The sequence below is a fragment of the Pteronotus mesoamericanus genome, unplaced genomic scaffold (genome assembly GCF_021234165.1).
Source record: "Pteronotus mesoamericanus isolate MK-2021 breed Mesoamerican mustached bat unplaced genomic scaffold, CSHL_Meso_final scaffold_167, whole genome shotgun sequence".
NCBI classification, from domain to species: domain Eukaryota; kingdom Metazoa; phylum Chordata; class Mammalia; order Chiroptera; family Mormoopidae; genus Pteronotus; species Pteronotus mesoamericanus.
The window spans coordinates 23434278-23462246 of record NW_026555308.1 but is presented as its reverse complement, the minus strand read 5'-3'; the positions used below and the strand labels follow the sequence as shown (position 1 = coordinate 23462246).

Below are 27969 nucleotides of genomic sequence, written 5' to 3'. Positions count from 1 at the left end.
TGTCACAAAGGACAAAGTTCTGTCTGTTCTTTCTGAAAGGGTGCCATTCTTCATATGGTGACGCCCAAGTCCTTACCCAGCCCTGCCAAGCACTTCTGGAAGGATCGAAGGGTTCAGCCAGCCGTGAGATGGGTGTAGGCCCAGCTCAGCACAAGCTGATCCTAGGCAGCTCTGGAGGCTCCCCAGAGCCAGACCCCCTGCCCTCACAGGGCCCTGTCCCTGTGCCGTACTCCCCCGGTTTCAGCCACCCCACCTTACTGACCTTTTTCTTCACAGGTGGCTTCTACATGCTCCTGGACCCCAAGAATGCAAAACCAAAGCAGCAATCTGTTCTTCTGAGCCCCCTGAGCCAGTCGTCAGGCTGTCTGAGCCTGTCTTTCCATTACACCCTCCATGGCCGGTCTCCTGGCGCAGCCCTCACCATCTATGCTTCTGTCTCAGGCGAGAGTGGCGAAGCCATAGGATTTGCACTGACTTGAGGCTCATCTTCCAGGATTGGGTTGATGGGGAGACATGGGTCTAGGGAAAGCTGGGCTATGTGCAAGATTATGTCAGAGTGGAATTGGGGAGTTGGCAGGGCACTGGATTCTGGAAAAATAAAGTGCTAGGAGGTGAGAGAGAAAGAGGTGCTTGCATTTGAGGAAGGGGAATACACTCCAAGTATTCTCTTTGTTATTCATCCTTCTCAGTACAGGCTTGAAGTCATTTTCCAGTCCCCTTCATCTCGCTTCCTCGGATTCCTTTCATTGTAGGCAGCATCTGGAAACATGCTCTTTTCTCAGGACAATCTGGACCCAACTGGCAGGCTGTTTCTGTCAATTTCACCGGCCAGGGGCAGATTCAGGTACAGTCGAGCAAGAGGTCAAGTTTCCTTGCCCATGGTAGGCACTCCTGATATGGAAATGGAATGAGGGTCTGGGCACTGGGAATAAGGAGCCTAGGTCCCTGAATAGAATAAAATCAGGTGGGATGTTGGGCATTTGAGCTGTTTTCTCATGCACAGCCCCCTCTTCATCTCTCCTCAGTTCATTGTGGTGGGCATGTTTGGAAAGCTCCCAGAACCAGCCGTGGCAGTGGATGCAATCAGCATTGCTCCGTGTGGGGGTGAGAGCAGGGCTCTGGGGGGCCCGGATCCCTCAGAATCAGGGGTGGGATTGGGGAGGAATATAGACATGGCCAAATTTTCTCAAATGTCTCATTTTGATACTCTAGAGCGCTTTCCTCAGTGTGACTTTGAAGATGACGCCCATCCCTTCTGTGACTGGGTCCAGATATCAGGCGATGGTGGGCATTGGACCTGGGGTAGTAAAAATATGTCCATCCATGGTACAGGCCCCTTTGGAGGGTCTCTTAAGAGAGGTAAGGAGATTGAGGGCCCCTCAAGCCAATGAATTCCTGAATCTGCTCCTAGGTAGGGGGCTGGTTGGTATGATTGATGGAAGAAGATGTAGGTGGTGAAGATCAGCCAGCAGGTATTTATTGGGAGGTGCTACGTGGCTGGATCTATGGCAATGACAGAAGTGGAGTGAACTGAGGATTCTCATGACTGTGCAGTCACTGAAACCCCCAGAACAATCCAGGCATCTCACTTCAATTGGGCCCAAGGCTTCAAAATCTACTGTCTCATTTTCAGTTAAGACATTCACTGGTACTTCCAACAAAGGAACCCATGTCGCTGGTTTGGTTTTCCCTTTCTTTCTGATCCTGCCATCTTCAGTTAGAAAAGTCCAAATGAGCACACACACATACATACACACGAGGAAAAAAAGACTACAATGTGGGGAGTTTGGGTATTTGCATCAAACCTCCACTTGGAAAGCAAGACGTTGTTAAAAAAAGCAGTGCTAGACTTGTCCTGTGGAGGTTTCTCATCCTGCCCATTCCCTTCTTTTTCCCCAAAGGTGGCTATATCTACCTTGAAGCTGACAAGTTCTCCCACGCAGGCCAGTCTTTCAGACTCGTAAGCCCATCCTTCTGTGTCCCGGGTGCAATCTGTGTGGAATTTACCTACTACATGTATGGCCTGGGAGAGGCCACTAAGCTGAAGCTCCTATTGGGGAATCCTGCGGATAGTTCCCTAACTTCTGTCTGGCAGCGCATTGGGTCTCAGAGCCCTGACTGGCTGAAAGCCTCCATCACCATCCCTTCAGGATATCGACAGCCCATGCAGGTGAGAGACGGAGAGAAGGGACCCCCTAAGTATCTGTGTGGGGCATGGCGAGGAGGACACAATGCCTAGTACCTGGGGACATAACCGGGGCTAAGATGGGACACTGGAAGGAAAGCAGAGCAGAAAGTAAAGTTGGTGTTCCCAAGAAGGCTCTCTGGCTTCAGAAAAAGGGCAAGGGCAGAGTTGAGGCTGGGACAAGGTGACATTTTTGCAGAAGACAGACTCTATGCCTGGCAGAGTCAGTGAGATGCCAGGCTTTCATTTCCATTTCTCTTTTCCTTCTTTCTCCCTCATTACCTTTAGCTGATACTTGAGGCCATCCGGGGTACCAACACTGCCTTTATTGTTGCTGTGGGTTTCATCTTGATCAATCATGGGACCTGTCAAAGTAAGACAAAACCCAAGACCTCAGAAATGGGCCATACTCTGGGATGACCATCTCTTGGGCTTCTTTATAGGCACTGGTTAAAAAGCAAGTCCTCTCTGTGTCTGAGTTTTCAGATGGCTTTGTTTTCTGTAGTTTGCCCGCCTCTACCTTCCTGGCTCCAACAGGATGCTTACTTGAGTGATGTAACTTTGATGCCATGAACCTCTGTGGTGGGATCCAGAACACTTTAGGGAATGATGATCCTGGAAGGGAGGACCAATATCCTATTCATTTTGTGTTTTCTGTATCTGGCACAATATCTGACATATATTACAAGTGGTGGTTTTTGAGTGTTTATTAAATGAGTGAAGGCGGGGTTGGGAGTAGAATGAGGGGTAAGATTAAGTTACCCCATTTGATCCCACCCACTCCAATTAGATGTGAGTGAAGAGGGTGGTGGTATGATTTTAACTAAACTCGAGGGACTTGTTTCTCTTTGTAGGACCTGTGCCAACAATGCTTCCTTCCAAATCTCCAGTTGCCCCCGCTGGCTCTTCTGAGACCACTCTCTCCACAGAAAAACCTATTGTCTCCATAAAAAAACCCACTGCCCCCTCTGGAAAACCCATAGTCCTCGCTGAAAAACCCACTGTCCCCACTGAAAAACCCACTGTCCCCACTGAAAAACCCACTATCTCCACTGAAAAACCCACAGTCCCCACTGAAAAACCCACTGTCCCCACTGAAAAACCCACTATCTCCACTGAAAAACCCACTATCTCCACTGAAAAACCCACAGTCCCCACTGAAAAACCCACTGTTCCCACTGAAAAACCCACTGTCCCCACTGAAAAACTCACAGTCCCCACTGAAAAACTCACGGTCCCCACTGAAAAACTCACGGTCCCCACTGAAAAACCCACAGTCCCCACTGAAAAACCCACGGTCCCCACTGAAAGGCCCACAGCTCCTACCACACTTACACCCACTGGGCCTACAGTCTTGGTGACGCCTTCTAGTCCTCCAAGTACCTCCATGACCACTGTGACTCTGGCCACCACTACAACCCCTAGACCTACGACAGGTATGTGATCTCTGGACAAAGAGCTGACAGAAAGAGACGATGACTAGGAGAGAGTATCAGGGAAAGGGGTGCTTCTATTGGAAAACGGCAGCCTTAGAGGAGAAATGAAGCAGACATGGTGACTTTAGAAGAAACGAGGACTGACTACCTTGAGCGAGAGTGACAGCAGGGCACACGTGTGTGTGGGTATTTGGGAACCAAGCACCAGGCTTTCTTCTTCTTATTTTTTTAATTGAGATATAATTCCTATACCATAATATTCATCATTTTAAAGTGTGCAATTTGGTGGTTTTAGTATATTCACAAGATTATACAAACATCATCACTTTCGTATTCCAGAACATTTTCATCACCCTCAAAAGAAACCCTGTACCCATTAGCAGTCACTCCCCACTCCCCAGTCCCCCGTCCCTGGCAACCACTAATCTGCTTTCTGTCTCTATGGATTTACCTGCCCTAGACATTACATGTAAATGGGATCATATAGTATGTGGTCTTTTGCGACTGGCTTCTTTTACCTTGCATAAAGTTTTCAAGGTTTATCCACGCTGTACTTTGCATTAGGACTCCATTCCTTTTTATGGCTGAATAATATAGATTAACTTCTTAGAGAAGAACGTGAATGTGGGGGTAGAGGAGAGACAGGAAAGCTGTGGAGCAGAGGCTTGATAAAAGCTGTTTTCCCCTTAGCCAGCTGCCCCCCGGATGCCCACTACGAACCCTGCGCCTGTCCAGCATCCTGCCAGAGCCCCAAGCCCAAATGCGGGCTCTTCTGCAAGCCTGGCTGTGTCTGCAATTCTGGCTTTTTGTTTAGCGACTCCCACTGCATCAATGCCTCTTCCTGCAACTGCTTCTACAACAGTAGTTACTATAAGGTAAGACCCCTGGGATGTCCAGGTCCCCTGAGGGAGATTGCTGGAGGAACACCTGGGTTCTGGCTCCATCTGCTCCCCAGGTGAGATGGATTTGGATCCATGGAACAGTCCCAAGGGGTCAGCTCTCAAGCAGTGGTTACACAATGGTGGAGTCGTTCATTCAGTGTGTGGTTTCGATTGTCATCCCTGTTCATACAATAAATATTTGTTAGGCATCCGTTTTGACAGGGCATGATACGGGGCTATGCAGACAATTCTGTCATCCCGTGGTCCTGACAGTCTTGGTATTTCTGTACTCCTCTGCTCCATACTGGCAGCCTTGATGCATTAGACACTAGAGCAACCAGATGATGCTGGGCCCTCATCTCCAACCTGAGGGAAGTTGGGGATCCCTGGGTATATAGAGAGCCCTGAACATGGAGCAGAGTTTCTGGCATGTTCAGAGCAGAATGCAGGATTCCAGAATCTTCCAAAGGAACTTGTAAGTCCTGATAGGATAGATCAAAAGAGAGAAGTTACTGTTCTCGTCTTCCCTCATTGATGCCTTCCCCTTGCCCCAAGGGACATTTGTCAAGAGCAGAGGCTCTGAAGGGGCACAAGCTCTGGGCCAGCATTGTCCAAAAGGGATAATGATCAAGCCACATGTCATCTTATGTTTCCTAATGGACGCGTTAAAATTTTTTTTGGCAGCCCTGGCTGGTGTGGCTCAGTTGATTGAGCGCCAGCCTGCAAACCGAGAGGTCAAAGTTTGTCTCCCAGTCTAGGTAGGGCACCTGCCTGAGTTGCGGGCCATGTCCCCAGTAGGGGGCGCACGAGAGGCAACCACTCACCGATGTTTCCCTCTCTCCCTCCCTCTCTCTAAAAATAAATAAAATCTAAAAAAATAAAAAATAAATTTTTATTTATTAAAAAAAAGGTAACAGGTTAAACTAATATCAATATCTGCTCCATCCTGAATATTCTCATTTCAACATGTAACCAGTAGTTATTAATAAAATTGTTTATATATATTTTTTCCCATACTAATAGTCTTCAAAAAACCAGTGTGTATTTTACACTTACACCATATCTGAATTTGGACCAGCTGCATTTCAAGAGCTCAGAAGGCACATGTGGCCGGTGGCCACTGCAGTGAAGAGCCATCCTAGAGTCAGACCATTCTGAGCATGGATCTTGGTTCCAGCACTTTGCTGGGTAACCTTGGGCAAGGTTCTTTACCTCCTCAAATCTGTTTCCATATCTATAAAATGTTCACAATAAGATGTTCTACTTCATAAGATTGCTGTGTGATAAAATTAGATCCTGACACAGACCAATTACTTAATAAATGTTAATTATTATTATTATTAGCAATTAATGATAATTATTATGTACAGCCTATTAATTAACAGTACATTCAGCTATTTATTAGTGTCCAGTGCCTCTTCTTAGCTTCAGGTACTCTTTCTTTTGGTTGTCTCTTTGGGGACTACTGCCCCCCACCCCCCCACCTCTCTTAACCAATCTCCTCAGTGTCCCTGTGTCAGTATTAGGATTAGCTTCAGCTGCAGCCTGGCTAGAAACATCTGTTATGGCTGTCAGCATCAAGCATCTCTTCCCTGCCCTGGGAGACATGTATTAACTTATTATACGTTCACTTTTGCATTCAAAAAATGAATTGAGTACTTTGCACTGAGTACTTTGAACACTCCTGGCACTGGGCCCTATGTGAAAAGGGCAAGGTCTTTGCTCTCCTAATACTGTCAGATTCTTTGGGACACATTGGATCTTGGTTCACTCTTTCACTCAGCAAGTATGTATTGAGTAAGAGCTCTATGCTGGGCACTGTGCTATGTATATGTTGTAGCTAAGGTAGTGAGTAAAGATAGATATGGTCCCTCGCAGGGGAATTATAATCAAATACTCCCAAAAATAAATATAAAATTGCAATTGTGGTAAGTCCTGGGAAGAAAAGGTACCAGAGCTATGAGGATGACCCCTAGTCAGAGAGGTCTGCCTAGGAATAATTTAGAAAGAAGGGAGAAGGAAAAGCATTCCAGGATGAGAGCACAAACAGCATGTGCAAATGTCCTGTGGTGGGCAGGAATATCTAGTAGGGGGTGGGAAGAGGGAAAATATGAGCAAGTTTAGGGCAGGTGCAGTGGAAGAGAAGGGGCTATAGCACAGGATGACAGGATCTACGAAGATCTATATAGTGTTGTGACCCCCAATTCTTTGCTCCCAGCCTGGGACAGAGTGGTTCAGCCCCAGTTGCACAGAACGTTGTCGCTGCTTGCCTGGCAGTCGGGTGGAGTGCCTGACCTCTCAGTGTGGGACCCACACGGTATGCCAGCTGAAGAACGGCCAGTATGGATGTCACCCCTATGGTGAGACCCTCCCCTTCTCCTGTCCCCCCCCTGCTAGCCTTTCAGAGTGGGTGTGACACCAGAGTTCCAATCCCTCCCTGATAAGAGCAGCTGGGGTGTGCAACTGGGTGGGGGAGGTGGCTACCTGTCTGGGCGAACCCTCTTCCCGTGGTCCCCTTTCTTCTGTCGCCAGGCACTGCCACCTGCTTGGTCTATGGAGATCCTCATTATCTCACCTTTGACGGGAGGCACTTTAGCTTCATGGGCAAATGCACCTACGTCTTGGCCCAACCCTGTGGCAACTCGACAGGTAGGGTCCTGGAGATGCCCCCACAGCCTGGGCGAGGGATCTGACAGAACAGTTGGGCATGGGAGCAAATGGGAAGGGCAAGAAAAGTGAGGGTTGACATGTTCACCCCAGAGGCAGGACTTTCTCAAGACCAGGCTACCAGGGAAAATGCATCTTAAGACACTTCTCTTTATCAGTTGCTTCCTTGGCTAGCTTTTATTGAGAGGCTTACCTCGCATAGCGGCAATAAAGTGACAGGAGAAGTAGCACAAACATCCACCCTGGAAGACATCCCAGCCCCCTGAGGGGAGATGGATTGGTAGCATGCCATGACAAACGGTTCTGAAAGACAGTCACGCCCCACTCACATGTGGGTCCGGGCTTCCCTCTTGAACTGCAGAGCAAGTGTCTTTGTGGTCCTTTATCCTCACAGTGCCAGATATGGGTGCCTCCCTCGGTAGGTGCTCAGAAATGCTGTTGAATGAACCTGTGGATGTTCTCCACTCTTCTCCCCAGAGCCCTCCTTCAAGGTGGTGGTGAAGAATGAGGAACGAGGACAGGAAGGCACGACTTGCCTGAGCAAAGTCTACGTGACACTGCCTGAGACCACCATCACTCTGCTCAGGGGCCGGCGCACACTGGTGAGTCCATCATTTGTTCAGCTCCGCTGGGGCCGCACGTGGGATGCTGTAGCCTTGTCCCGGCCAGTTCCTGCAGCCTCAGACCCTCTCAAGGACAGGCTCCAGGGCACTCCAAGTGCAGAGGTCTTTGGGATTGCTGTGGAAGGTGGATATTGGAGTCTTCTGGGGGTCCTTCTGACCCTCTGATCTGTCTCTCTCTCTCTTTCCTTGGCCCCACTTTCCAGGTTGGGGGTCAACAAGTCATCCTCCCAGCCATACCTTTTAAAGGCATCTTCCTGACTCCAAGCGGGCGATTTGTGGAGCTGCAGACTACGTTTGGTTTGCGAGTGAGATGGGATGGTGACCAGCAGCTGTTCATGAGTGTGCCCAGGTAAGGCAGCTGCCACTTCTCTTGCTTTGCCCCTCCCTCTCTTGGGTCTGTCCACTCCTCTTCCTCTTCCATTCCAGGGGCTGATTCTCAGGCTAGGTCGGAAGCACCTAGCTCAGCTGGCAGGCCTCCCCTTTAGATGAGGAAACAGGAGGAAATGGTTTCAGGGCTGTGGGTAATAGCAGGATATACTCACAATGTTTTGGGAATGTGCTAGAAGGAGTCACTGATGGGCTGTGGGAGCTTTCAGAAGAGTGGTCACTTGATCCCAGTTTTCAGGGAAGAGTGGTTCATAAGGGAACTAAAACCTTACAGAAATAACGAAGAGCAAATTCAAGAAAAAACTGGAATGTCTTAGGTCCAGCAAAAGGTTTGGCATGGCTGGAAGATGAGTGAGAGCAGAAGGAAAGGAGGGAAACTATAAAGGTGGCTTGGGGTTCGGGGTTGCGAGGTTTTGCGCCCCTGGCACCTGGCAGGGAACCCTTGATCTGAGTCTGCACCTCTTACTTCTCTCCTTGTTTCACTCATCCCACTCTGCTGTGGTTCCTCAGATGACTAAGGCCCCTCGTTTCCATTAACACCTCCTCCTCGCCCTGCCTCCTACAGCGCCTACTATAGCAAACTCTGTGGTCTCTGTGGCAACTATGACGGCGACAGTAGCAATGACAACCAGATGCCCGATGGGAGGCCAGCACGAGATGAGGAGGAGCTGGGCAACAGCTGGCAGACCGCAGAGGATATGGACAAGGGGTGAGGACGTCCCCAGATCTGTCACTGCCCTCCCGCTCCTTTGTCCCTTTTAAGGACCAAGCACTCTGACTGGCATCACCCCTTTTGTCTTCTCTCTCCTTTTACACACCCCCACTTCTGTCCCAGCCAAGTGCATGCACTCATTTCCAACACGCTCTCCCCCACCATCCGTGATCCTCAGGCAGTTGTGAGGAGAACCCCCTCTTGCTTGCCCAGCTCAGGTTTTCCCATCTCCCTCATGGCTTGGTGTTCAAATGTTTTCCACTAGTGGTTGCTGGGAGCCGGGAGACCGCTGGCCAAGGGGCCAAATGGAGGCAAGACTTGACCCTTCGGGCATTTGGGGTTGGTCTCTTCTAGGTGCCAGAAGAACAAGGCAAATCCCCCATCTTGTAACTCAACCTTGCAGAACACTTTATCGGGGCCAGAGTTCTGTGGACGGCTCGTGGTCTTTCATGGAGCCTTTGAGTATGAAAGGAGGCAGGGTGGGCATGGAGTGGGGGAGGTAGGGCTGGGCACCTGGAGTCCTCTGAGGCAGGGTGCTCTGCCCTATCTGTCCCCTCAGACCCTCTGACCTGGCCTCTCTCCGCAGGGCATGCCTGCCTCACCTCATGGCTTCTGTCTTCTTCAACAATTGCGTGCTTGACATGTGTAACTTCCAGGGGCTGCAGCAGATGCTGTGTGTTCATATGGCGGCCTTGACTGAGTCCTGCCAGGATGCTGGCTACTTGGTGAAGCCCTGGCGAGAGCCCCAGTTCTGCCGTGAGCTGAGCCGAGGAGCAGGGTTGGGGGGATGTTCCCTCCAGATGCAAATGAAAGCAGAGTTAGCACCGACTTGGGGGTACCTGATTGAACACTTTTACTTCCACATGTGGACAGGGAAATCTGCAGAGTCAGAAATATCCACTGAGAAAATCAGAGTCACTTGTAAATTCAGAAATTCTCCCCAGCTGCCTGAGGCCATGCAGAACAATGAGTGTACGCCTGCCCAGACTGCCTGATACACACGTAAAACACAGAGCACACGTTAAACACAGAGCTGGGGGTTGCACCGTCAATGCCGCACAGCTGCTAAGTGTGGCCCAGCCCTCTGGGGAGCCTGCTTTAGGCAGGGCCATGCCCTTAACTGAGGCCACATGGGTGTTCCCCCAGCTTTCTTTCCACCTTGACCATTTACCTTGGGCATGTCTACATAGCAGGGCTGTTGAGGTTCCTGGATCAGTCTGCTCCCATGGACCTGCCTCTTGGTAGCTCCCTACCAGGCCTCTCCTGCAGGCCCAGGATAGAAGCTGAGCTCCTCAGTCATGCTTCTCCCAGTCCCTCTCTTCTTCCCAACATGGGACAGAAGCCTCTGGCTGAAGCCTTCTGAACTCTGGGCCATGAACTAGCTACAGACCTTCTTTCTCTGGTCTGCAGCCTGCCTCATGCCCTTCTCCCCTGTGCTTCTCCTTCCTCCAGCTCTGGATTGTCCACCCAACAGCCAGTACACCATGTGTGCCAAGCTGTGTCCCAACACATGCCATTCAAGTTTCTCTGGCATGTCCTGCCAGGACCGATGCGTGGAGGGCTGTGAGTGCAACCCTGGCTTCGTCCTCAGTGGCCTCCAGTGCGTCCCTCGATCCCAATGTGGGTGCCTTGATCCCGCGGGCCACTACTTCATGGTGAGCCGCTGGGGCTGGGCCTCTTAGCCCTGCAGCCAGAAAGCCCTCCTCCTGGCTCTGAAGTCTGCAGCAGGAGAGAGGGAGGTGTGGCAGGGCCTGTAGGGCTGGGATTAGGGAAATTCCAGCTCCGGTTTCCTTTCCCTTTTTCTTTCTTCAGCTCTAGCACTTTTCACGCAGACAGGGATGGAGTCATAGCAGTTATTGCTCACACTACCTTGCAGAGCGTGAGACCCCTGTTTCTCTTCCCTCCCATCTTCTCTGCCCTCTATATCCCTTAGTCATTTTCTTCATCTGTGTCTCTCCTGAACTCTTTCCAGACACCGTCTTCTCTCCTACCAAGGCCCCTTTCCCTGCTGAAGGACTTCGGCTCCGTCCTGGCCCCACCGTCACAGTTTTCTCAGAGGCAGCATTTGAGGCGTCTATGTCGCTTCTCTCTTCTTTCTTTCTTTGTTCCTCACCCAAGTCCTGGAAACTACATTGGTGTCCGTCAAAGCCACCTACTGCCTGAGGTCCTCCTGGATGTCTTCCCCTCAGCCCCCATGCCAGGCCCTCTAAACGCTTTTGTCCATGCCTTGCTCTCCTCTCAATTCTACTTTCTTTTAAGCCCCTTTCACCTGCTCTGACCCCAGCCACCCATGCCTGTTGGAATTCCTCACCTCCTTTGAGGCCCTGTTGAAATGCTGCCTCCTCCTTAAGCCTTCTTGATATGCAAAGTCAGAAAGCAGCCATCTAAACTTCTGTAGCAAGTGCTTATGGTCTGTGTTGATGGCAGAAGACTCTCACCCGGTGCTCTGCTTGTTACTTGTCCTCTTTGGGTGCATGTTGTGTTGGAGCACGTGATCTATCAGTTCACTTGTTCACTGCCCCACCTTGGGTCGTGAGTTCTCTTAGGGAAGGGACATCATCCATCCAGTTCATTATTGAATTCCTAATGACTGGCACCATGCATATATAAATATCTGTTGAAGTAGTGAAGGAACAGAGGATGGAATGATTGAATAAGTGAGTGAATGCCAGACTTTTGCAACTAATCCCGGAGCTTTGGGAAGACAGGAATTCTTCCCCAGCGAGAAAGCCAATGATCTGAACAGTAATGAGCTAATAATAGTCAGACCTGGAAATATCATCTTTTTCTTCCTTTCTTCCCCCAGTTAGAGCAGCAGTGGTTCAAACCAGGCTGCAGCGAGATCTGTGTCTGTGAAAGCAACAACAAAATTCGCTGTGCGCGCTGGAGGTGCCAGACCCAGGAAATCTGTAGTCAGCAGGATGGCATCTACGGCTGCCATGCTCAGGGTGAGCAGTCAGGTGGAAGGTGAGCAGGGCGGCTGCCCATACAGCCTCAGGTAAGGCCATGGGCTTGCCCTAAAGCAGGCTCCTCAGAGGGCTGGAGCATATCCAGGGCCTGAAAGGCAGAACCAGAGCATTTTCTTCAAAAACTCAGAGAGTGAGGTTGGGGCAGTCCCTGTTCTTGACCTCTCCAAGCCAAGCTGACCGCCCTGATGTGGACTCACCAGATGGCACCTCAGGGTCAATGCGCCTCTGAACGCCATCTCCTTCTTCGCAGGGTCTGCCACCTGTACTGTCTCGGGGGATCCCCACTACCTGACATTCGATGGAGCCCTGCACCACTTCATGGGCACCTGCAGCTACACCCTGACTCAGCCTTGCTGGTCGTGGTCCCTCAGTAACCACTTTGTTGTGAGCACCACCAATGAGTTCCAAGGTGGGAACTTGGAGGTCTCCTATGTGAAAGCTGTCCACGTGACGGTCTTCAAACTCAGAATCTCGCTGATCAAAGGCCACAAGGTTATGGTACGTGCCTCTGCCTACCCCCCACCCCCGCCCCGGGCCCCACACCACCAGCCTGCTCAGAACCTCTGCTCTGTCCCCTTTGCTGCATACCTGTCCATCTGGCTTCTAGAAGCCCAGGGGAGTTCCCCACAGCAGACCCAGCCCCTGTTCCTGAGACACACCCTCTGGCCCTCCCCTGCGCCCCAGCCTCGGTCCTGTTGTTTTCCTTGTTCCAAATGCATTTCCCTATCATGTCCTCCCTGCCTTTGTAGCTCAATGGTCGCCGGGTGACCCTGCCTGTATGGCCTGCAAGAGGTCGGGTAAGCATTAGGCCCAGTGGCTCCTTTATTCTCCTCTACACTGATTTTGGGCTTCAAGTTCGCTATGATGGGAACCACCTTGTCAAAGTGACAGTGCCCTCCACTTACGCTGGCCGGCTCTGTGGGCTGTGCGGTGAGTTCTTTGGGCACCTGTGGGCAAAGCCAGGACAGCAGGAAGGAGCCTCTCCTGGTCCTTGCTCATACACACACTTATTTAATTAGGTGTCCTAAATGCTGGTCCACTGCTTCATGGGTGGAGGGTGTTGGGTATGAGGGTGGGTGTTAAGGGAAGCCCAAGGTGAAGAAAAAGTTAACCTTGGTCTGTGGAGGGCAGAGTGACAGGGCCTCTTGGGGGAAAGGAGAGTGGAGGTCCTGGGGCGGGTCTGCTCACAGGGTACTTCTGTGGCCTCTGTTAACTGCTCCTTCCTCCAGGAAACTACAATAACAACAGCTTGGATGACAATCTGAAACCAGATAAAAGGCCCGCAAGCAACTCCATCCAACTGGGAGCTGCCTGGAAGTCAACAGAATACTCTGAACCTGGGTGAGCCAGGAAGAGGAGGTGCTGGGCGTGAGGAGGTGCACCTGGGGAAGAGCTCGGCGGGCAGCCTGCAGGCACCCTCTGTGTGCCCCCAGTCTCTCTGAGACTGGACTTGATGCCCTGTTGCTGATTTCTCCTGTGCTCACTTATCTAAGTCTTTGGAGAACCCTTTTGGGCAGTCTATACTGAGATCTAACCTTCTTCCTTCCTGCTGTATCTTCTGACCTTCCTACTTGAGGGCACCACTTTGTTCTTTTCTCCTGTCCTTACTCACATCCCTGTTTTTCTCTCCATTTTTGTTTCAGTTTTGGAGAAGCTTCCTCCAACCCTAAATTCCTATCCTTTCCCCCTCTTTTTGTTTAGCTGCTTCTTCGAAGGTGGCAAGCCTCCCAGATGCCAGGCGAGTGAAGTGGCAGACGCCTGGAATAAAAACTGTAATATTTTAATCGACCCTCAGGGTAAGCCTCATCCTCTGCTGGCCCCTTTTTCCTCCCCCAGCGCAGGAGAAAGAGGAGGAGGACTGGTCAGGGAGGGAGGAAGGGTGAGACATGAAATAGGCAGAAAGTCTGGAGGAAGACAGATGGGAATGCAGAGGTAGTGTGCGCCTTCTTGGGAGCCTGACGGATAAGCCTTTTTTCTGCATCTCAGGGAGCAGGTTTTCAGTAAATACAGGTTTTGACAGAAAGGGATGTTGAGTTCACCCTGAACAGCTGCCTGGTTCTGCTCCTTTCCCAGGCATCTGCTCTTCTCTCACACGCCTGTGGTTTTATCCTTCAGGACCTTTCTCCCAGTGCCACGAGGTGGTACCCCCACGCTCCAGCTTTGCCAGTTGTGTGCATGGCCAGTGTGGGACCAAGGGTGACGCCCTGACCCTGTGCCGCTCCCTGCAGTCCTATGCATCCCTGTGTGCCCAGGCCGGCCGGACCCTTGCCTGGCGGAACCGCACCTTCTGCCGTGAGTGACCTGACCGGCGCTGCTGCCTATGGAGGAGTCCCCCAATCTTGTCCTCTCCTCCTTTCCCTAAGTTCTGTTCCTAGGTTCTCCCCTTTACAACCTGGTCCTCAGCCCTGACAGGGGACCTCTGTTCTCCACTTTTCAGTCTCCAAGCCCAACCCCCATCCTCTCCTCGGCTCCTTGCCCTCCTGTGTCTGATTCTCACCTCACCAAAAGCTCTGCCTGCGATTGGTTACCTTCCCCTCTTACTTATTTCCTTTCTCCCTCTGTCCCAGGAACTCTCTCTCTCTCTCTCTCTCTCTCTCTCTCTCTTTTTAATTGTGGTAAAATATACATAATGTAAAACTTCCCATTTTAAAGACCTTTCAGTGTCCAGTTCTACAGCATTCAATACACTCACATTATTGTGCAACCGTCACCACCGTTCACCCCCAGGGCCTTTTCGTTTCCCCAGGCTGCAACTCTGTCCCCGTTAAACGCTAAATTCCCATTCCTCCCACCCCGACCCTGGGCGCCCACCATTCTCTTCTCTGTCTCTACAAATTTGACCACTCTAGGGATCTCATGTAAGCATAATCACACAGTATTTATCTTTTTGTGACTGGCTTGCTTCACTTAGCATAGTGCATCCATGCTAAGCGAGGTTCATCCGTGTTGTAGCATGTGCCAAAGTTTCCTTCGTTGTCAAGCCGAATCAGATTCCATTATGTGGATCGATCCCATTTTGTGTATCCATTCATCTGATAAACATTCCCAGGAATTCTTGATGCCCCAAGGTCAGGGAGCTGAAAAGCACTCAGCCCTTCCTAATACTAGTTTCTTCTTAGCCCTGAAGTGCCCATCTGGCAGCAGCTACAGCCCCTGCGCCAACCCCTGCCCTGCCACCTGCCTCAGCCTGAGCACCCCATGGGATTGCCCGGCAGCGCTGCCCTGTGTTGAGGGCTGTGAGTGCCAGAAAGGCCACATCCTCAGTGGAACCTCCTGTGTGCCCCTCAGCCAGTGTGGCTGCACTGACCCAGGGGGCTCCTACTACCCGGTGAGAGGCCAGAGCACAAGGGGTGCCCTACCTTCCCAAATTCTATAAGTTTCGGGGGTGGAAGGGGTAGGGCAGGCCAGTGCTGTGAGCTGAAGAGCAAGCTGAGAGAGGGTAGCGATGGGGGTAATTACTGAGCAAAGCGAGCTTCATGGAGAGCTTGGGGTGGTGGGGGCCCAGTCTATCTATAGCTTCCAAGTTTCTATTGCGTACCCACGCCCCACAGGTTGGGCAGAGCTGGTACACGGACAACACCTGCTCTAGGCTCTGCTCCTGCTCCACCTACAACAACATCTCCTGCCTCCAAACCTCTTGCAAGCCTAGCCAAAGGTGCTGGCCCCTGGATGGGCTAATGCGCTGCCGGGGTGCAGGTATGAGGCCACTGAGCATGCAGGGGGGCCTCACAGCCACCCAGACGAGCTCTCCCCAAGTTCCCTCATGCCCTCCTCACTGCCCTCTGTAGCACCCCAGTCTTGGCCCTGCTGTACCAAAGAGCTTCTGGTGGGGAACAAGGACCACTGCACTGTCTGTCGGGAAGGGCTCCTTGGAGTCACGCATGGTTCTCCCACAGCGGATGGGCCCATTAGAAGCCTCTCCCTGGCAGGATGATACCTGTTCCGCCCACAAGCCTCACACCAGCCAGGGCCTTGGGTCTTGATTGTTTTCTTTGTCTTCCTTCCCGTTGGTGGCCCCCTCGCCTTTGCATCCTTTCCCTGAGGGTGGGGAGGGTGCCTGTCCTTGACAGAGGAGGAGCATTCCTCAGCCGTGTCTCTCTCCTGCAGGTATGGGAGTGTGCCGGATCTCAGACAACTCCCATTATGTGAGCTTTGATGGCAGTTACCACGCCATCAGGAGCACCTGCACTTTCGTCCTGGTGAAAACGTGCCACTTCACCATGGACCTGCCTTTCTTCAAGATCAGTGGAGAGAATGGGAGGAGGGAAAGCCAACCCTCTGCTTTGTACCTCCGCCAGGTCAACATTAACATCTTTGATTCCCTGATCATCCTGCAAAAGGGCCACCGTGTGTTGGTGAGCTGGGCGCAGAGGCAGGAACAAAGGAAGCGAACTCTGGGGAGAAGGCTCTGGTCCTTCTTCCCACTCACCTGCCCTACCCCCCTCTTTAGATCAATGGCAAACAGTTCACCCTTCCCTCGAACAACAAAGTCCGGGGTGTCAGCATCTCTGCGAGTGGCATCTACACCGTGCTCAGCGTGTACATTGGGCTGCAAGTCAAGTTTGATGGCAGTGGGTTTTTAGAGATTGAACTCCCTGCAGCCTATTATGGAAAGGTGAGGAAAACATCTTGCTCTTCTCCGGAGGGAGTCAGCCCCCCTGCAAGGTGCAGGGCCCCAGACCCAAGAGGTCACGCCCCAGAAGAGCAGAGGGATGCTGAGTGCTCGCTCCTTTCGCCTTAGAGTGGAAAAGGGACTCTCCTCAGAGGCAACGAGAAATGCTCTTCTGCCCCCCATCCTGAGTCCTGAGACTCCCCTCTGCCCACCCAGGTCTGTGGCGTGTGCGGGAACTTCAATGGTGAGGAAGAGGATGAACTCATGATGCCCAGTGACGAACTAGCTCAGGATGACACTGAATTTGTGAATAGTTGGCAAGATAAGGAGGCCAACTCAACGTAATTGCCCCCATACCTTTCTGCCTTTTCATGGGAACACAAGCTCGGATTCTAGATCATGTGGCACACCTGGGTTAGGGAGAGCAGAGCACTTCCTTGTTGTGTGTTACTTGACCGGGAATGGCTTCTGGGTTCTTGGGAACCTATTTGGGGAAACATAAGAGTCTTCCTTTTTTGGTTTAAAAACATGGGAGGGAACTGAGGCCGCATGGAAGGTGGCCAGAGCTCCCATCAGCTTCCCAGTGAAGACAAGCGGCGTCTTCGGGGTCATTTGGGAGTGCCGTATCATCTTCATAGGTGGGGCAGTGGCTCTCTCTGTGATGACCCCTTTCCCTTACCAGTTGCCGACAAGATGAACAAAAGAATGACCAGAGGAAGACTAAAAGAGAAAGTCAGGAGGAGCTAACTGCAAACTGCAGGCCCGATTACCTAGAGAGAGCTCGGGAGCAATGCCAAGGGGTCCTTCAGTCCCCGGCTTGGACTGAGTGTGCCGCCCACGTGGCCCTTAAGCCCTTTCTGCTCCGCTGTGCGCACAACCTCTGTGAGTCGAGGGGCCTAAACAACGCCCTCTGCGTGTCTCTGCAAGCCTTTGGGGCTGCCTGCCAGGCCCAGGGACTCAAGCCCCCGATCTGGAGAAACAGCAGTTTCTGCCGTGAGTGTCTCCTGCTACTCCCAAATTTCCTGAACCCTGTTTCTGTCTGTGGATCTCTGAAAACTGCCTTGTTTTTGTTTCCATTTTTTTCTGACCTACTTCTGACCTCTCTGTCTCTGACAGCAACGTTTACAATAACCTCTTATCCAGTGCCCCTCCCACCAGGACAGCACAGGCTGCCTCTCATCTACTTTGCTAACACTATTTTTCCAAAGGATATGTGATCCTGTTACTCCCAGCATGGCTATTGCCTGCAAGACTTAGTCCAAGCTCCTGCCCGAGATGTACAGTAGCCTGCACGCTGTCCCAGCCTCTCCTTGCTCACCTGCTTCCTGTGCACCTGCCATCACCTGCGCCAAATGACCCCGTTCCCCACGCAGACCCTGCTCTTCCACACCCCTCCCTGCCACTATACACACTGCTCTTTGCACCTGGAAAGTTCTCCTCCTGGCAGACTTCTAGGTAACCTTCTGTAGCTCTTTCCTTTAAAATGAAATGTATTAAAAAAGATTTGTTACATACCATAATATTCACCCCCTTTAAACTGTACAATTCACTGCCTTTTAGGATCTTCACAAAATTCTGCAACCATCACCACTATCTAATTCCTGAACCTTTTAAGTTTTACAACAGTGATTAAAATGTTTTTAGTATGTGATGCATTCATAGGGTTCAAAAACTTGAAAAGCCTTGAAAGAGTCCCAGTGAAAACTTACTTCCCATCCTGACCCCATGGGTCCAGTTTCCAGCCTGCTCTTATCAGCATCTCAGTATTTTTCCAAGGGTTTTTTATTTATGCACATACAAACAAAAACAAATTTACTTTCCTTCTTTTTTTACAAACAGTGTTTGAGACACAGTATTTTGCACTTTTTTTTTTTTTCACTTGACAATCTAGCCTGCAGATCCCGTCACATCAGATATTCTCTTCCATGCCAGGTAGCCGTGTCTCATTTTGTTTGCTGCTGAGTAATATTCCATGATGATATCATAATTCATTTTTCAGAATTTGTTTAACTCGTCTCCCATCAATGGACTTTCTAGTTGTTTCCAATCTCTTGTCTCCCGTGCTGAACTGGGAGAGCCATTCTCCTTCCTTCCTTCCCTCGGGCCCTGCACATAGCCCAGAATCACTAAGTCTCTACTCCCTTCTTACCCCCGAGCTCGGGAATGCCCCACCCATAGCACCTACAGGACCCGTGTCCCTTCTGCTTACCTTTCTCCTGGGACCTGGAAAGCCAGTGTAAGAACACCAAAGACCTTTGCACCTGCAAGGACTGCGGTGGTCAGCCCAGGACATGCTGCAGTGGATAACCCTATGCAGTTATGATTTTCTATGTGTGTGTCATACATAGTTGCTGGATAAATTCCTAGAAGTAGAATTGTTGGGTCAAGAACACAGTGCCTTTGTACTTTTGAGGGATGTTGCCAATTGGCTTTCCATAGGGGCTGAGGAATTTACAAGAGTGTCCATTCCCCCACAGCCTCATCAACACAGAGCATTATTACACTTGAATTTCTGCCAATCGTAAATGAAAAATAAAAGGTCTTAAGTTGCATTTTTCCTATTCTGAGTGAGTTTGTGCATTCTTTCGTAGGTTCAGGAACCATATGAGTTTCCCTTTCTGTGAACTATCTCTTTATACCCATTCACCAGTTTTCCACTGGTTGTTGGTCTTTTTGAACTATTTTATAGAAGTTCTTTTACGTATTATACAGAGCAGCTCTTTACTAGTGCTGTGAGTCACAAAACATTTTCCAGTTTTTTATCTTTGACTCTTTTCTTGCCATGCAGAAAGAACTTATGTATAGTTTGTGTGGTCGAATCTGTTAGTCTGTTTTATGGCTTCTGCATTTTGAGCCATAGTTACAAATGCCTTCCCCCTCTGAAGTTAAAAAAAGAATTTGCCCATGCTTTGCTATAGTATTTTTATGGTTTTATTATATTTTTTAAAATGTGTGACCCACAGGAATTTATCCTGGTGTGCAGTAAAGATATAAATCAACTTTGGCTTTATTTTTTTCTAGCATTATTAAATGACCAGTCTCTCTTTTCCCACTGACGGAAATGCTATAATTTATCTTATACTAAATTCCCATATGTATTTGGATGTTTATATGGGCCTTCTCTCCTCTTTCATTGTTCCATCTGTCTTTACTTACTTATAACAATGTTGTGATCATTGGAAGTTTAAAATGTGTCATAATTTCTGATAGGAACAGTCACTACACATTGCTTTTTCCTTTTTTTAAATGAAAGTTTTCTTGGCTCTTCTGGTTTGTTTATATTTTCATCTCCACTTTAATATCATCTTGTCTCACTAGAAAATATTACAAAATCTTTTTGGTATATTTTATTAGGATCATTTAAATGTATAAATTAACTCAGAGAAGACGGACATTTGTATACTGCAGACTCCTATCCCTAAACACTCTCATTTGTTCACAACTACTTTTGACTAAAGGGCTTTATTTAACTCCTCCAACAGAGTGAGTAGCTCCCCGTTCTCACATACACATGCCCGTCACACACCTACTGACCATGCACGTCAAGGTCGCGCGGGGGCTGCTGGCTGAGCTTTGTCTCTCATGCTGAAGCGGGAGAGCCATTCTTCCTTTCTTCCCCCGGGCCCTGGCACAGAGGCCTAGCCCACGCTTTCTCTTTCCCCCTCTCCTCCCCTCCAGCTCTGGAATGCCCCACCCACAGCACCTATACAACCTGCGTTTCCTCCTGCTCACCCTCCTGCTGGGACCTGGACGGCCAGTGCATGGGCACCGAAGTCCCCTCCACCTGCAAGGAGGGCTGCATTTGTCAGCCTGGCTTCGTGCTCAGCGAGCAGCAGTGTGTGCCCAGGGCTCAGTGCGGCTGCAGGGATGCCCGGGGCCGCTCCCTCCCCGTGAGTGGGACTGAAGTTGGGATGAGAACAGCACACTTTGAGGATGGCGCTTTCTTGTTTCCTCAGCCTTTACCAGGCTGGGGTGTGTCTCTATGGCTGGCCCTGCCTAGGGCATGAAGGCTCGTGGCAGAGCAGCGTGGTCTCCAGCCAGGCCGGGGCTGCTGCGAGTGTGTGCTTTGGGTTTAGATCTGAGAAATCCAAAACCTGGAATACTGCACAGTGTAGTAGAGGAACATGGCCTTGATTGGAATCCTGATGGTACCCTCAGGGGACTGTGTTACCTCAGTTTTCTCATCTGGAAGATGGGTTTCATAGTTACCTCCTGAACAATGTACGTAAGACCCCACACACAATGCCTCCAGGGGGTAGTACGGAGACAGACGCGTGCAGATGGCTCCCTAACTGCCTCCGGCCTTATGGGCCAATGAAGCCATTCAGACCGCAGGCTTGGGCTGAGGGGCTGAGAAGAAGAACTGGCCCTTCCCTCCTCATTTCCTGGTCTCTCTGTGGCTTCCACAGGCAGGGAAAACCTGGCTCTCCGGTGACTGCACCCAGAACTGTACCTGCAGAGCAGGAGCCATTCAATGCAGGCCCTTCATCTGTCCCGCGGGCTCCCACTGCCAGCCCAACTCCAATGGCAACGGCAGATGCGTCCCCCGCAGTAAGGGAGGCATGTGAGGAGGTGGCGGTGGAGGAGGAGGCAGGGCCAGAGGGGCTGAGGCTGGGACGCTCTGGAGGGAAGGGGCTAAGCTCAGACATGAGGTGGGCCTGTGTTCTCCTCTTGAGTCTCCCCAGCTTTGTACCTGCCTACAAGTCATGACCCTTTCTGGGATTCACTCCATTAAGGGCAAAAAGAGGAAAGTGGACAAGGAGATCCTCTCTGGTTTTTACTGGGGCTGGGAGAGAGGAAAGTTGCAGCTAAGGATCAGGGGAGCTCAGGGCTAAGAGGGAGAGTGACAGGAGACATCAGGGCGGGTGAGGGATTCTGGGGGCTGTTATATCTGGGCAGGGTGCCTTCTCAGTGCTGGCCCTTCTTGGCAGAGTTGAAACAATGCTCAGTTTTTGGAGACCCCCATTACCGAACATTTGACGGCCTCAGCTACCGCTTCCAGGGCCGCATGACCTACACTCTGATCGAGACCGTGGACGTGCTCCCCAGTGGAGTGGCACGCCTGGTCGTGGGGGGGCGCAACAAAATGTATGTGCCCCTCGGCCTGATCTTCCTGCATGAAATCATCGTGATGGTCTATGGCTATACTGTCCAGCTCCAGGCTGAACTGCAGCTTGTGGTAAGAGCTGGGCCAGGCCGGGAGGTTCTGGGAAGGCAGCCTGGGCCATGGGAGGCCACACGGAGCAGGGGAAGCCAGGACTCCATGTTCCCTGGGAAGTTCCTGACAGTGGCTACCTGGTTATAGAAGTCAGAATTAGTGTCTCACTCACATCATGGGATTAAGCAAAAGGCTAGAGAGGGACAGGGGACGAGAGGAGAGCCTGCCGTGTCAAAGTGGAGCCAGCTGAGGAAGTACCAGGGGCATCGACTCTGCCAATGTTTTTGCAAGGAAAGGGCTAGCGCTGTAAAGGCAGCAGATCTCAGGGAGGCCTTTGCCACGCAGACAGTGAAGCCTACTGGGGTATCTCATTCCATGGAATGGCGACAGAGAGAGGCATTGAGATGAGCCAAGAGGGGCAGAGCCTTAACAGCAGAGGGGCAGGTTGACTCCGGACTCCCCACAGCTCCTGTCTTCCTTCTCCAGGTCAACGGCCAGAAGGCGGCCATCCCCTACAACCCCAACGAGCATCTGCAGGTTATCATTCGAGGCCATAGACTGTATCTGATCACTGACTTTGAGCTGGTTGTCAGCTTTGATGGAAGGAACAATGCAGGTACCTGAGGCTAGGGACCTGAGAGCAGGGGGGACGTTTCTGGGATGGTGGGGGAAGACCTCATCTTAGACAGAACGAGCATGGTGAGAGGACCCCTGCCTGGGAGTGGGGCGCTGAGCTCCAGTGGAAGCCCCAGGATGTGTGGGAAAGCAAAGAGGTGGGGAGTCTTGCTTTGGATGCCCCCTTCCTCCTGCAGTGATCTCCCTGCCCAGCACATACCAGGGGCTTGTGCGTGGCCTGTGCGGGAACTTTGACAAGAACCAGAAAAATGAGTTTATGCTGCCCAATGGCTCCCTCACTGAGAACCTCAACAATTTTGGCAACAGTTGGGAGGTGAAGATCAAGGGAGGCCTTCCCCGCTTCTCAAGGTGAGAAGGCTGGGGCTCGGAGCAAGGAGGCCCAGGCCCCAGGGGCGTGAGCAACAGCCCAATATCTGTCCACTCACCGCTCACTCCCATATCCTCAGCAGGGGAGGAAACCCGCGGGCAAGTGCCCAGACACACTTGCCGAATTCTCCCAGTCCTCTGAGGGGCACCTGCCATCTGGATCCCAGCCTGTGCCTCTGCCCTCCCCCTACACTCTCAGTTCTTCCTAACTCACGAGCCGTCTTGTGCCTCCCCTGGCCCTTGGCTCTCTCTACCCCAGGGCCATCCAAGAGGAGGAGGAGGAGGAGGAAGAGAAGTCGGGCTTCCCTGTGTCAGAACGCAGCCCGGAGCAGCTGGAGCTCATCAACAGCACCCAGGCGTGCAGGGTGCTGGTGGACCCCCAGGGCCCCTTTGCTGCTTGTCGCCAGACCGTGGCCCCAGAGCCCTTCCAGGAGTGAGTCAGGGGCCCAAGACACTGGAAATTCCTTTTCTCCCGGTCCTGCTGCCCATCTCTGACTTTCACTCCCATGAGTTTGGCTCGCTTCCATCTTTGTGGCTTCCATTCCTCGTGACCCTTCTCACTCACCCACACACATGTACTGCCTGATGTCTTTCTGCTGGGGCTTCCAAGGCCTTGTGCTACAGGGCTGAGTGTTCTTGTCTCCACCGCCCCCTCAACTGACGCCGCTGCTCCCCCAGGAACTGTGTGTTTGATCTGCGTGTCACCCGGGACCCCAAGGAGCGGGAGGAGCTGCACTGCCAGGTTCTCAGTGGGAACGCCATCATCTGCCAGGAGGCAGGCGCTGCGCTGGCCAGCTGGCGGGACCGCACCCACTGCGGTGAGGCGCTGGCCTCCCCCCCCGCAGCCAGCCCCCGACCCCCTCAGTCATTTCAGCCTCTGCTCAGCTCTGTGCCGCCACCATTGCCCACACCTGGGTCTTCCCCTCTGGGTTCCCCATCCCTCAACTCTCACCCTGGGGGCGTCCTCCCGACCTAAGCGCTCCCTGGCTCTGCCAGGGAAGTGTGCCACCTGTTTCACTTCTTCCCACCGATGTCCATTTTTGCTCCTCCAATTCTTTTCTTTTACGTGCTTTATGTCACAGACAAAGAGGCACTCAGAACCGGCCCCCTGTCTGGCTCCCTTGCCTCTACTGAGCTGTGTCCTGGGGGTGACTGTGCTCGCCGTCCAGCCCCACGCTCCCCACACCCGTTGGGCCGGCCCCAGCTTGGCCCCTCTCTGACTGTGACTCTGCCCTTCAGCCTTGGCGTGCCCAGCCAACACCATCCATCAGAGCTGTGCGACACTGTGCCGCAACTCCTCTTCCGACCTGGGGGCCCCCAGGGACTGTGAGGACCCCTGTGTGGAAGGCTGTGCCAGCCTCCCCGGCTACATCTACGGTGGTGTCCAGAGCCTCCCCCTGGCCCTCTGTGGCTGCACTGACATTGGCATCTACTACCAGGTCAGGGGGATGTAGGAGGCTCTGGAGGGTAGAGGAGCGGAGGGAGGAGAACTGGTCCTTCTTCTCCGGGCCCTTCTTTCCTCTCCAGAGGAGTGACAGCTTTGTGACTGAGGATTGCTCTCAGCACTACACCTGTGCCAGCCCAGGGGTCCCGCTGTGTGAGCCCCTCAGCTGCAGCAGTGGGGGACCCTGCGCCTCGGGGACCCTCACCCATGGCTGCTTCCCAGGTGAGCCCAGGCCTCCCCTTGGCTTTAAGCTGCTGCCTTACTTTGAGGGTCTTTGGATGGAAGACTGTCCCTCCCAGTCCTATGCCTGGTACTCCTCCCCACTGAGGCCAGGAAGTTTGTGCCATTTAACTCCGCTCCTCCTCACTCAGCCCCCTCCATTTGGGGGAAGGGCAAAAGTTAAGGACCTGAAATGTCCTGAGCATGTGCTATCTGCTGGGTGCCAGGCACTTAGCATCACTCAGCACTTGGTAGCGAATATAGTCTCCCCATTTTATAGGTAAAAATTATGGAGTTCAGAGGTGAACAGTCTCCCTGCCAGGAATGGAAGCTACTGCTTTAGTCCCCCGGGGACCCCTGCTCCCAGCCCCCTCTCCCTGAATCACCCCTGCACACAATCCCCTTCATGCTTGCAGAAAGCCCATGTCTGCAGCACCCCTGTCAGAATGAGGGACACTGTCAGGAGCAGGGCACCCGCTTCACCTGTGAGCGTGAATTTGATGATGGAGGAGACCCCTGCATGGAACTTCAGGATGTGCTATCCCTGGAAAACCCAGGTAGGAAGTTCATCCCAGGCCCTGTATCCTCACAGTTTCTTCCCCACAAACAACTGCCGCTATTCCATGCATATAGTGTTCACATCTAATAGATATTGCTGTGTATTACAGACGTATCACAGAGAGGTAATATATTATTCATATGATCTATATTACAGAAAATATAATATATAATATGATCCCTAGAGATTAACAGGACAGGATTCTCCAAGAATCTGAGCCCCTGTGCCCGTCTCCTACCCACACCTTCTGGAATCTCTCTGAAACCTAGCTTTCTTCTGAGGTCTATAGGCCCCACCCCTACTGGTGTTTCCCCTCTTGTATCGCCCTAGGCCTCTCCAAGGCCTTTTATTGTTCTTTGCCATCCAAAACTACAATTCCCTTGAGCCTCTGGGCCAGTGGTTCTCCAACTTTATCTTACTGAAGATTGGAGGTTGCCGGGCAGGGCTGGGAGGAGTGGCTTGTTTAACATACTCGTTCGGGTTCTCAGCCCCAGAAATTCCGATTAGGTGGGTCTGGAGTGGGCTCAGAAATCAGTATTTTTAACAAGCTCCCAGGCGGTCCATGGAAGTGATTCCAGGATTCCTCTTTGAGAAGCACCGGCTGAGAAGATGTCCTGGACTCTAGGGACTAACTGGATGAACATCCCCCTAGAAGGCTTATGGGAGTTCTGTGCCCAAAAACAGAAAGGGTTTGTGGGGGAGGGTGCAACACTAAGGCCTTGGAGTCCCTGGGGCAACATCCTCCTGGAGAACCAGCCACAGCCAGGGATTTAGGGGGATGTAGGCCCTTCAGGGTGGCAGCCAAAGACCAAAGGGAGTGTCTCCTCCCCCACCCCTTCACATCCCATCCCAGAAGTGTCCTACTTTGTGGTCCTCCTGTTGGGAATGCTGCTGCTCATGGTGGTCAGAGTGCTGGCCGTGATCAGAAAACGTGTTTTCAAGAAGAGGAGGAGGAGGAGGTGAGTTCTGGAAAGGTGTGATGAAGAGGGGCAGCCGGGCGGTGAGTGAACATGGAGAGTGGGCACTGATCCTCTCTGCTCCCCACCGGCTGCCAGGGAGAAAATGCAGAGCCAGAACAGAGACTGGCTGGCAGCGCAGGTGAGAACCACACCCCACCCCATCCCCGCCCGCCCCCCCGCCGCCCCGCCCAGAACTTTGACCGCCGGGTGTCAGGTAGGCCTCTAATACAGGTTTTCTTGCTTTCTCCTCAGATTTTGTTCCAGAGCCTGCCTTTAAAGTCACTCAATTTTGAGTTGTTCTCAAAACAGGAGAGATAAAATAAAATAATTTATTTTGGGGATGTGAATTTCCACATAATCATGGTGGAGGAAGGGTCTGTGAGGTGGGTCTTGGAGGGAAAAATAGGAGGGAGACAGCTGTGGGGGGCATAGGGCTCAGTAACCCACAAAACACCTAGAGAGGGGAGATCTGAGCAGTGGAGTCTGTTCCTTCGGCAAAGCCACAGCAGGGTGGGCAGCCAGCCCTCTAGTTTCCGGGATACAGGAGAAAAGACTGCATTTGCCGTGTTCCCCCAAGGAGGCCTCCTCAGAGGACTTGGCCTCTGAGCTTCCTTACCTGGCCGTGAAAAGTGGTCCTGAGGAGTTTGACATTTCTAACGACCAGAAGACTTGCTTGGTAGAAGTTAAGAATGGGAAATGTGACTTTTTCCAAAGAGTGAACCGGCCTGTGCCCCTCTGAGAAGGCCCTCCCAACTTCTGCACACTTTCATTTCCCAAAAGGGCCTAAGGATCATTATGACAACTGAGGGTGGGGTCTGGGAACTCTTGCTGAGTTCCCCCCTGGTTGGAGTGACGCCCTCCCCACCTAAGCCTCAGGTCAAAGGGCCTCCCACCAGAGAAGTCCTTGTTTGAGGGAGGGGGTGGGACATTCTGCTTGGGTTCAAAGAAAAAGAAGCTCCCAATTTGGCGAGTTGCCAGGATGTAGGATCCCAAGGGACAGGGGACTTGGGTTTGGGGGTACCAAAGCAGGCAGAGTTCTAGAAAGTTATCCTTATTCTGTGCTTATACTCTGAGAATGACCGTCCCTGTAGCCACATTCCTTTAAGGAAGCAAGACCTATCCTGGCTGGAGCTGGGCCCCAGGCAGGGGGAGGGGTGACCATGGCCAGGCCATCCTGCCCCTTAGTGGGGGGGGGGGGGGGGGGCGGGGGGCGGGGGGCGGGAGCAGCTCCCACTCTGAGCCGGGTGTGGCAGGCCCGCTCAGGAATCCAGGAACCGGGTTGACCATGCTTTAACCTGGGTGTCATGGGGCTTCCTGCTGTCCACGTGCACAGACCTCTCTGCTTGGTCTCTGACCCTTTACTTGTTCTTCAGCAGTGCCCTGCTCCCTCGACCTATTCCTTCCCTGGCCAGCTAAGGCCACCTTCTCTAGTTAGGTGTCTGGTTGTCAGGGGGAGGGGTGGTCTGGGCTGGCATCCTCCAGATAGACCTCCTTCTGGACCCAGACCCCCTCCGTCCTTGGCAGAACGAAGTCCCTTTCTCCCTTGGAGGTATAAAATATGGGTGATGTCTCATCAAGTGAGGGGACTCCAGAAGAGGCTGGTCCAGGTGGAAGACTGGAGATGGGGTCCCTGCCCGAGGCTCCCTGAGCTGAGAAAGGCAGAAGCTGTGACTTATGACCCTGCACCAACCCCAACACAACAGGGGTCAACTGAGATGCAGAAATGACATGGTTGCTCCAGTGGACAAAGCTGCCCTAGTCCAGGCCTGCCCTTGCAGGTGTCCCCGAGGGCGGGCAGACTGGGGGGAAACAGATGGCCGAGAAAAAACAATGGGGATTGACCCATCTTCATCTTCCTGTTTGGGAAGGAGAAGACACTAGGTAGTTCCCCCCTCCCCTTCCCAAGAGGATGGGAAGACTTGCCTGGGCAACATCTGGAAAAGGGGAATTGTCCTGACCCAGCCCAGCATCTGTGTGTGTGTCTGTACACACGTGGGGGCCCGCATCCTCCACCCCAGCTCTCTGCACCTCCCCCACAGCCAAGGCAGACATTTTCCTCCCTTGCCTTTAAACCAACCCCAGCTGTCAACATCTGGCCCACATCTGTCTCCAACTGGACCCCCATCCCAGTGGATGCCCCCCCTACACTACAGGGG

At 52.1% G+C, this 27969-nt stretch overlaps 1 protein-coding gene across 1 annotated transcript; it reads left to right on the top strand.

The window, feature by feature from the left end:
• The first annotated feature begins 128 nt into the window (after positions 1-128).
• ZAN (zonadhesin) lies at positions 129-26552 on the top strand. The gene is made up of 41 exons (XM_054589163.1): positions 129-441; positions 753-844; positions 1026-1104; positions 1213-1359; positions 1902-2170; positions 2474-2558; positions 3538-3621; positions 4312-4496; positions 6721-6862; positions 7035-7151; positions 7647-7771; positions 7996-8141; positions 8745-8888; positions 9246-9353; positions 9478-9647; positions 10344-10546; positions 11698-11839; positions 12111-12358; positions 12610-12790; positions 13090-13201; positions 13562-13656; positions 13976-14152; positions 14980-15188; positions 15412-15556; positions 15968-16215; positions 16311-16475; positions 16689-16813; positions 17155-17465; positions 20151-20362; positions 20882-21023; positions 21404-21651; positions 22117-22246; positions 22443-22614; positions 22892-23065; positions 23311-23450; positions 23872-24071; positions 24160-24298; positions 24712-24852; positions 25708-25813; positions 25910-25952; positions 26391-26552. The coding sequence occupies exons 1-41, from the start codon at positions 129-131 to the stop codon at positions 26550-26552; spliced, it is 6576 nt and encodes a 2191-aa protein (XP_054445138.1).
• Positions 26553-27969: the final 1417 nt, after the last annotated feature.

Coding starts and splice junctions, on each gene's coding strand:
- ZAN (XM_054589163.1), top strand. CDS start 129: ATGGGTGTAGGCCCAGCTCAGCACAAGCTGATCCTAGGCAGCTCTGGA. Junction 21,024..21,403: donor CGGCAGATGCGTCCCCCGCA/GTAAGGGAGGCA, acceptor CCTTCTTGGCAG/AGTTGAAACAATGCTCAGTT. Junction 24,853..25,707: donor GCTATCCCTGGAAAACCCAG/GTAGGAAGTTCA, acceptor ATCCCATCCCAG/AAGTGTCCTACTTTGTGGTC.